The sequence below is a fragment of the Micromys minutus genome, assembly GCF_963924665.1.
Source record: "Micromys minutus genome assembly, chromosome: 13".
Classification (NCBI taxonomy): Eukaryota; Metazoa; Chordata; class Mammalia; order Rodentia; family Muridae; genus Micromys; species Micromys minutus.
The window spans coordinates 8,374,352-8,382,971 of NC_137982.1; the positions used below are offsets into that span (position 1 = coordinate 8,374,352).

The following is an 8,620-nucleotide window of genomic DNA, read 5'->3' on the forward strand; positions in this document are numbered from 1 at the left end:
TCAGTCAAGATGTCAAAGGTTATGGACTCGAAGTAATCACAGAGAACTACGCCCTTTAGGTTAATCAAAGGGTTTTCTTTACCTGGGAGGTGGCTCATAGCAACAATCCCAGCATGGCAGGAGGTAGGGCAGGGACACAGGCAGGAGGATGACTGTGAGTTTGAGGCCAGCCAAGGCTACATCTTGAGTTCTGTGCATGAACTACACAGCAAGAAAATGTCTCCAATAGATTCTCTCAGCACTGGAGAATGGTTACTTTCTCCTTATTTGCCTTTGGTCAAAGAACACAGCGAGAAAAGAAAATGGATTAAGATCAATACCAGATGTGCTATGAATTGGCAGAACACTTTGACTCCTGGAGTCACAAAGCTTGGTGTAAAACATGGAAACGCGTGCACAGCCGGCTGTCCTCAATGTGCCTGGCACAGCAGACAACTGTGTAGATTGCTGAGAGCAAAACAGTTCCCCTGTCCCCACAAGGCTTCACCGAGCCCCTGGACACACATCCTCTGAATTTAGCTATCCCATCTTCAAAACGATTCACGCTGGATGAAGTGGGTGCACACCTTTAATTCCAGGACTAGGGAGACGGAAACAGGCACATCTCTGTGAGCCTAAAGCTACGCTGATCTACAGTGACAGTGAGTTCTTGGACAGCCAGAACTACATAGTCAGACCCAAGCTCAAAAATAAATAACAAAACCAGAAAGAAAAATGACTTATTCATTAGACATATCCAGCCTATAACACTATTCTGTATAAAACTATTTTATTCCTCCTCCTCCCTTCTCTTTCTCTCTCTCTCTCTCTCTCTCTCTCTCTCTCTCTCTCTCTCTCTCTCTCTCTCTCTCTCCCCTTTGGGTGTTTTGAAACAGGGTTTCTCTATGTAGCTTGGGCTGTCCTGGACTCCTTATGAGACCAGGCTGGTGGCCCTGAACTCATAGAGATCCACCTGACTCTGCCTCCTGGGAGCTGGGATTAAAGTCCACTGTCACCACCACCTAGCTAAAACTAGCTTTAAAAAAGTTTTTTTTTTTTTTTTTTTTTTTTTTTTTGGTTTTGTTTTGAAACTAGGAAAATTTCGAGTTCAAGGCCAACCTAGCTACAGAGAGAAACATTATCTTTAAATCTTCTGGGCTTACCCAAGGCTCCTTGGGATCCAGTGCTGTCCTTGGGCTTCCTACGCTGATACTAAGTAGGTTAAATACCTTGGATGCTGATCCAAGATTATCTTGGACATGACACTTTATGTGGCCACCTAAGTAACAAACTGGCATAATTCACTGCCACCTTACTATGGTTTCTTCAAATCTGGCTGTAAAATTTATAACTACTGCACATACAGATGAACCAAACACTAACTTTGGCCACAAACTGGTTACCAGACAACTGCTCATTAGAACCATGCCAGACTATGCCACAATCATGAAATATTAGGTAAAGGGAAGCCACAGTTAAAGTCAAACTGAAAAAACCAACAATGAAACAGAAAGGGAAGAAAAAGCCACTGCCCATGGCTTCTCGTGCAGGAAGGACAGTATTTTTGTTTCTTGCAGACCCAGAGATGGCCATTTCTCCCTCCCTGACTTGGCCCACCCCTTTCCAGCCAAGGATATCTTTAGATGTATCTCACTTTCACTTTTTGAAAAAATAAATTCCAGTTGAGCAGTGGTGTCAAAGGCCCTTAATCCCAGCACTCAAGAGACAGAGGAAGGTGGATCTCTGATTCCGAGGCCAGCCTGGTCTACAGGGGGCAGTTCCTGGTCAGCCAGAACTACACAGAGAAACACTGTCTAGAATAGAAAAGAAAAAATGAAAAAAGAAAAAAAAACCCAAAAGCCAAACAAACAAACAAAAAAGAATCTTTCTTAAGATTCTTTAACGTTTCCGCACTCCAACTGGGCAAAGGCATCGTGACCCAGAGTTCTGAAACAGCAGTAGGGGGCTGGGCCTAAGCCATGAAAAAGAACTGCTCAGTCCTCATCACCCACATCTACACAGATCTATCTAGAACCCAGTTCCCATTTTTTTCTTCCCCAACACCCACATGTCTCTGTGAGCAACCAGATTAGGGGCCTTGGTGGCATGGAAACGAGAGTGGGGGGAATACAAAAGAGACGGGGTGCCGATGAGAATGGGCGTATAGGAACCTGGGTGTAGGGGGAGCGTGGGCAACAACTTGGCCTTGAGGTCCAGTAGGCAGTCTTGAGATCTGACCTTCTACCTTGAGGGAAGTAGAAGCAAGAAGGGGCTTTCTGTTTTTCAAAGAGACCTTAGGGTGCCCATCTGTAGCCATGAGCTTTTCTCACGGCCGGAACACCCACCTGAGGAGTCCAACACTTAACACGGTGTAAATTTCCTTTCCATCTGTCAGTCGAGGGACTCTATCCCCCAACACCGGGGATTCCGCTCGGCTACAGCAGCGATCATTGAAACCTGACAGGCTCCAGAAAGCTACCCGAGAAGTCCTGCCGTCCCGACTCGTCCCCCTTGGCGTGGGTCTCTCTCCAGGACTTCCCGGATCCTTCCCGCCCGCGCGGACGGCGCACGCAGACTTACCCGGAGCTCGCCCTCGGTGCGGTGCAGTCCCAGGCGCCGCAGCCCCACCGCCAGGTCGTTGACACACAGGCCGCCGTCGCGGTTGACGTCGAGTGTTTGGAAGAGGCTCCACAGGCGCAGCTGGTGGTCCGGGCCGCCACAGACGGCGCCGCCGCACGGGTCCCCTACAGAAGCCGGCGACGAGGCGGACGACGAGGCGGTGGCGGTGGCGTCCGGCGGCGGGGAGGCCACGCAGCGGCACAACACACTGCTCACCATCGGGCGCGAGGCGGGGGCGCCGGACGCGGGGCTGAAGGCGGCAGGAGGGCGACCCGAGCGCGGAAGCACGCCGACTTTCCTCAGACAGCAAGCGCGGGCTCCGAGAAGCCGGCAGACTGGAGGGAGGGGCCGCTTCCGGGAGCCCCGCCCCGCGGCGCGCGGAGGCGCTGACCGCGCCTTCTGGCGCCCTGCCGGCCAATCACAGGCCGGGATGTCGGCTCCCGGATCAATGAGGGGGCGGGGTCACCGTGCCAGCTCCGAGTCGATTCAAACTGAGGGTGTCGGGGATTGGCTGAGGCTGGGTAATAGGCAAGCAGAAAGCCCCGTGTCCAATTCCTATTCAGAAGCTCTATTTAGAGCTGCGGAATTATGAGGCTGGGAGGAGCGTTGTGTACGAAGAGATCGTAGCTATCCGTGGAAATGAAATGTGTATGAAGGCAACTGTGGACTGAAGTTAGAAGACACAAAGCACCATTGAATAAAATGAAATTTTAATGGAACTGATGACTCAAGACCGAAAACAGGAATCAAAATCAAGAGGTTAAGCTTCTAATAGTCTCCTAAACTACCAATAAAACAGCTGAATCTCACAACGTAATAGTCGCGATACCAACAACTGACCGACAGTCTGATTTTCCAATGGAAGTGAATAATGTCCTTGTCTGAGGCGACAGACATGCCTTTAGACCAATGACCAGGCCAGTTCTAGCAAAAAGGTGTGTTCTCTGTGAAGAATGGCAGGCCTGGAGAGCCAGTGATCGGCGAGATATTTGAGCCATGCCAAACCTGGAGGGCGGGGCCTCTCAGGGATTTACCGAGGGGCGGGAAGAAGGGAAGTGGGCGGATCTCCGCACACCCCAGCGGAAGAGGCAGATTCAGGAAGCCATTACGCAGCTGGCTGGCGGCGGTCGGGCTGGTCAGGGCTGGGCCCTACGCACTTTGCGTAGCGAGGGGGGTTACTTAAGGCCTGATACTTGGCCTTGAACAAGCCCTGCTTGTCCTCCTAAAGGGGGTGGGAGTGAGAGAGAGGTGAGGCTGAAAAAGAAGAGAAGAGAAATTGGAGCTGTTAAGAGCATTATAATTTCTTTAAAAAGAGAGGAGAGGGGAGGCCATGGCTGTCCCAGCCAAGAAGAGGAAGATGAACTTTTCAGAGCGGGAGGTGGAGATCATCGTGGAGGAACTGGAACTGAAGAAGCACCTGCTGGTGAACCACTTCAATGCTGGGGTCCCTCTGGCTGCCAAGAGTGCGGCCTGGCATGGCATCCTGAGAAGGGTCAACGCTGTGGCCACCTGCCGTAGGGAGCTGCCCGAAGTCAAGAAGAAGTGGTCCGACCTCAAGACCGAGGTCCGTCGCAAGGTTGCCCAAGTCCGAGCTGCAGTAGAAGGTGGCGAGGCTCCAGGGCCCACAGAAGAAGATGGAGCTGGTGGACCTGGAACAGGTGGTGGCAGTGGTGGCAATGGCACAGCCATAGCTCCTGTATTGCTGACCCCTATGCAACAGAGGATCTGCAACCTGTTGGGTGAGGCCACCATCATCAGCCTACCCAGTACCACAGAGATCCATCCGGTGGCCCTCGGACCCGCGGCCACTACAGGCACAGCCACGGTCACCCTGACACAGAGTGAGTGAGCTCTCCTGCTCAGTTCAACTGCATAAATGGGAAGGGCCTGCAAGTGTTGGGACAGCCTGGGGCAAATTGGCTGCCAAGGGTCAAAAGTCAGATGGTGATCTTGGAAAGACCATGAGGCCTTTCAAGAACTCCCCAGACTGAAGTGATCTTGTTCTCTTAGGGTCTTTCTCTGCATGGGGACAGTTGGATGTCCATGACTTCCACATGCTGACCTCTGTAGTGTTGAAGACAGAGACTGTCTGTAGCCCCACAGGACTTAGGACCTCATGTTTATAGGCAGCCAGGATATACTTGTTGAATGACTAACTAGGACTAATACTGCCCAAGTGAGACATCCATTCTGTATAAAGATGTTCTGTGTTTTCAGTATACAAACACACACACCAGGCACTTCTCAGGAGTTTCGTGATTTCTATCTATCCATCTGTTCATCAAGCAGTTTATGCTGAGCACCAGAAATACCAAAGTATTTAACATTCCCTAGAGGCTAGAGAGAGAGCTCAGTGGTAAAGTCCTTGCTTAGCACTGCCAAAAAATTAAATATATAGGCCAGTTATATTCTACTAATGGGAAAACCCAAGGACTCAGAAGAGGAAAGGGATTTCCTGGTGTGTTGATGGCATCCTAGTAACCCTAGCATTCAAGAGGGGAACCCCCTAGGGCTCAACAGCCAGCGAACCTCATCTATTTTGAGAGTTCTAGGCCAGTAAATGGACTCTATTAAAGGGGAGGGGGTGAGGTGTGAACAGCCCCTGAGGAATGACTCCTGCAGTTATCTTTTAATCCCCTTCCATGTGTACACAGACACAAGTACGTGCACACACGTGTACCTGCATATACGTGAACATAACATACACAGTTTTTTAAAAGACAAACAAGACTGACATCTCCCACATACCTGAAGGCCAGAACAACCAATGTCCCTCCTGAGGCTCTCTTCAGCGAGTGATAACAGAACTAGCTAGTTGGGTTTTGTGCTTGAAATAAGGGTGTGTGCCCACAACTTGTAATTCTGCTTAGTCGTGATGGGCTTTGAACTTGATCAAGCAGAGTCAGAATGGGTGTGGGTGCGTGCTCTCCATGTTTCTTCAGTCCATATGAGGCCAGAAGAGGATGAAAACACTTGTCTAAGTCAGGTTCTGTTCTGGAACAGCATCTGCAAGGACCTTCAGGTATCTTAAGGACCAATGTGATTAAGGAGACAGGGAGACATGTTTCTGGAAGTGTGAGCTGCTACGGCTCTCATTCTTCTTTGGTTGGTCACACAGACAGGACAGAATTGGCTCAAGCAGGCCAGAGAAGGGGTTCTGTTGTCATCTCTGAAACTGAAGAGGACAGTGTCCACCTCTTCTTATTCGGAGCTTCATTGAGCTGTTAAGTCCAGAGAGGTATGCAAATCCTCTAACGTGACATCCTGTATTCGGATTAGGATTTGCTGTGCTAATGTTGCCATTCTCCTTGGCATCTCTGCATTTGTCAGGTCTGGAAGAGTAAAATCCTAAAACCCAGTTGGAGAAGTATCTTGGTGACGGAACAGATGCTTAGTATATACAAGGTCCTGGGCTCAATCCCAGCCTTGTATATCCTAAGAGACCTGAAGCTCTCAGATTCTGTGTTTTTATGTGAATACAGCCAGGGGAGGCCTGAATTCCCTTTGCCCCCTGTTGTACAAGGTTTAATGACCTCCCCACCCCCCACCCCTGTGTTGCAGAGTCAGCAACATTCCTTCCAAAAAGTGACCCACGTCTGCTTTTATTCTTTCTTCCCAGCAGTTCCCACTGAGACCACCTACCACACCCTGGAGGAGGGCGTGGTGGAATATTGCACAGCAGAAGCCCCTCAGCCCCTGCCTACGGAGGCCCCGGTGGAGATGATAGCCCAGCCTGCAGACACATCTGTCAAACCACAGGCACTTAAGAGCCGCATTGCCCTCAATTCAGCCAAGCTGATCCAGGAACAGCGGGTCACCAACCTACACATAAAGGAGATCGCCCAGCACCTGGAGCAGCAAAATGACCTGCTACAGATGATCCGGCGTTCTCAGGAGGTGCAGGCCTGTGCCCAGGAACGGCAGGCCCAGGCCATGGAGGGCACCCAGGCAGCCCTGAGTGTCCTCATCCAGGTCCTCCGGCCCATGATTAAAGATTTCCGACGATACCTACAGAGTAACACACCCACCCCAGCCCCAGCTCCTGACCCTGGACAGGTGGCCCAGAATGGGCAGTCAGACAGCATCATCCCCTGAGGGCAAGGGGTCAAGCCAGTACTCTGCTTGTGATTGGAGGAAATGTCTATGGAATTTTAAGTGGTTTCTGTGGGCAGCTTTAAGTGGCCATGTGGATAGCTCCCTCTTGGATAGATTTGTGGGGTTTGTTAGTCTGAGAAAAATGAAAGAGACTGGGAAAAGGAATTTGCTGGGCTCCTGGCACCCACCATATCTTAGTTCAACTTCTGGAGCAGCCTTTAGCTGGGAGCCATGTATACTGGTGATGGGACATAGGTTGACAAGGCTCGAGACACCACCCACACCCAGTGTAGGACAACTTTAAAGACAGACTGGTTCTCACTGGGGCTATATGTCTTAGCACATGGTCGTCAGCAAGCTGCCCCACCTCAGGTGCGCAGTCATCGTACTGGGTGCCATCCTGCCGGTGACTCTGGCAGAAATGCAATAACACCCAAATAAGAGTGTCTCCCAGCACCACTGGGAAGTCCCAGTCCTTTCTCCCTCTCACTGTGCCTCCGTTCTCAGGGGACTCTCTTGACTGCTGTCTGTCACAACCACCCAGGCACAGCCCAGCTCCTGGATTTGCTCAGAGACGTGTGCAGCCGGCCTGGCTCAGGAATGTTGTGGGTTGGCCACTCTCTAGTCTTCCATGACATCTCTGGGTAGCTGTTCTATAATCTGCCCCATCCCCAGACTTGGACACAGGTGGGCTTCTGGTGCTGTCAGTGTTAGAAGGCAAACTCCTGTTTCCTGCTGCGATGTACTTGAGGTAAACCTCTAGTTTTTATTTTATTATTATTTTTTTTCTTTAGAAAGCTCACTTCTAGACAGTCATATTTATTCTACAGCTGAACCCTCTCTGGGAGGGCTCCAAGCTCTGTGGCCACCCTTCTTTTTCCTCCGCTGGACCACACATTCAAAATACAGCGCACATAGAACCCTGCTCAACATCCCAACCCAGAACCCCTCTCCCTTAATCTGTTCCTCAGTGCCTGGTGCCCTGAAGATGCCCCCAGAAACCCACTGGCTGAGTGAGTCCAAAGCAAGGATGGTCCCTGAATGTAAGAGGTGGAAGATAGAAAGTGGACCCTTTGAATCCTGTGCTAGGCTCAGATGGCTGAAGCACGTGTTGCCTGGCTTTCCACCTCCTCTCTGAGGCACTTACAAAAGACTACCCGGCAAGGTTTATGTGGATCACTTGAAGTGCTTAGGCCTCAGTCTCCCCAATTTGCCATGTTGCTGCCACATCTGGGACACATATGACCAGTGACTACAACTCAAAGTTCCAGATCTTAGCCAAACAAAGAGGCCAAGTTGTCTTTCCAGGCATGCACACATAGAGATGCTTAGCTCCGCTGTTGTCTCAGGAAGAGGTCCCCTGGAGACAGTGAGGTGGCTACCCACTGTCCCCTTCTCCAAGGAGGCATATGTAATGCTAGAGATGGAATGAGGTGGGGCCCCAGCAGAGTTGCTACAGGAGCTTCCTAAGGATTTATGACCTAGTTTGGTTCTCTGGGGTTGGAAATCTGAGCCAATGTTGTATCTGTTCCATTTGTGTGTAAAGAGAAAGCCTAGATAACTTAAGCTAACTTGTTCTTCCCCGGTCACAACTTTAAATTAAAGAAATACCACTTTTTAAATACACACTCCTCTTGTCTTTATTGATCACACATAGACCCCAGGCTAAGTCTGCTCTACCACTTTGTCATTGTTTTTCTGAGCCAGGGCCTCACTATGTTTCCCTAACTGGCCTTGTGGTGGCTAAAGTTGTTTTAAGTTTAAGTTGCTATGCTTAGGAGATCTATAAACCAAAATACCTCTAACCTGTAAGCCCCACTCGCCCAAGGACAAATGACTCCCTGGGATGGTGGGGGCCATTGTTCATATGAGATAATAAGCCACGTGTTTTCACTTCTGTAAAGAAGCTTGGTTGCTCCAACTACAC

General features: G+C 50.3%; 1 protein-coding gene across 2 annotated transcripts; it reads left to right on the forward strand.

Moving 5' to 3' along the window:
- The first annotated feature begins 3,748 nt into the window (after window positions 1–3,748).
- Window positions 3,749–8,200, forward strand: NAIF1 (nuclear apoptosis inducing factor 1). Of its 2 annotated transcripts, none has more exons than XM_080927306.1 (2): window positions 3,749–4,439; window positions 6,218–8,200. In XM_080927306.1, the coding sequence occupies exons 1-2, from the start codon at window positions 3,929–3,931 to the stop codon at window positions 6,691–6,693; spliced, it is 987 nt and encodes a 328-aa protein (XP_080783432.1). In that variant the 5' UTR covers window positions 3,749–3,928; the 3' UTR covers window positions 6,694–8,200. The 2 variants fall into 2 exon arrangements, with proteins under 2 accessions (XP_080783432.1, XP_080783433.1); XM_080927307.1 differs by having other exon boundaries at window positions 6,221–8,200.
- Window positions 8,201–8,620: the final 420 nt, after the last annotated feature.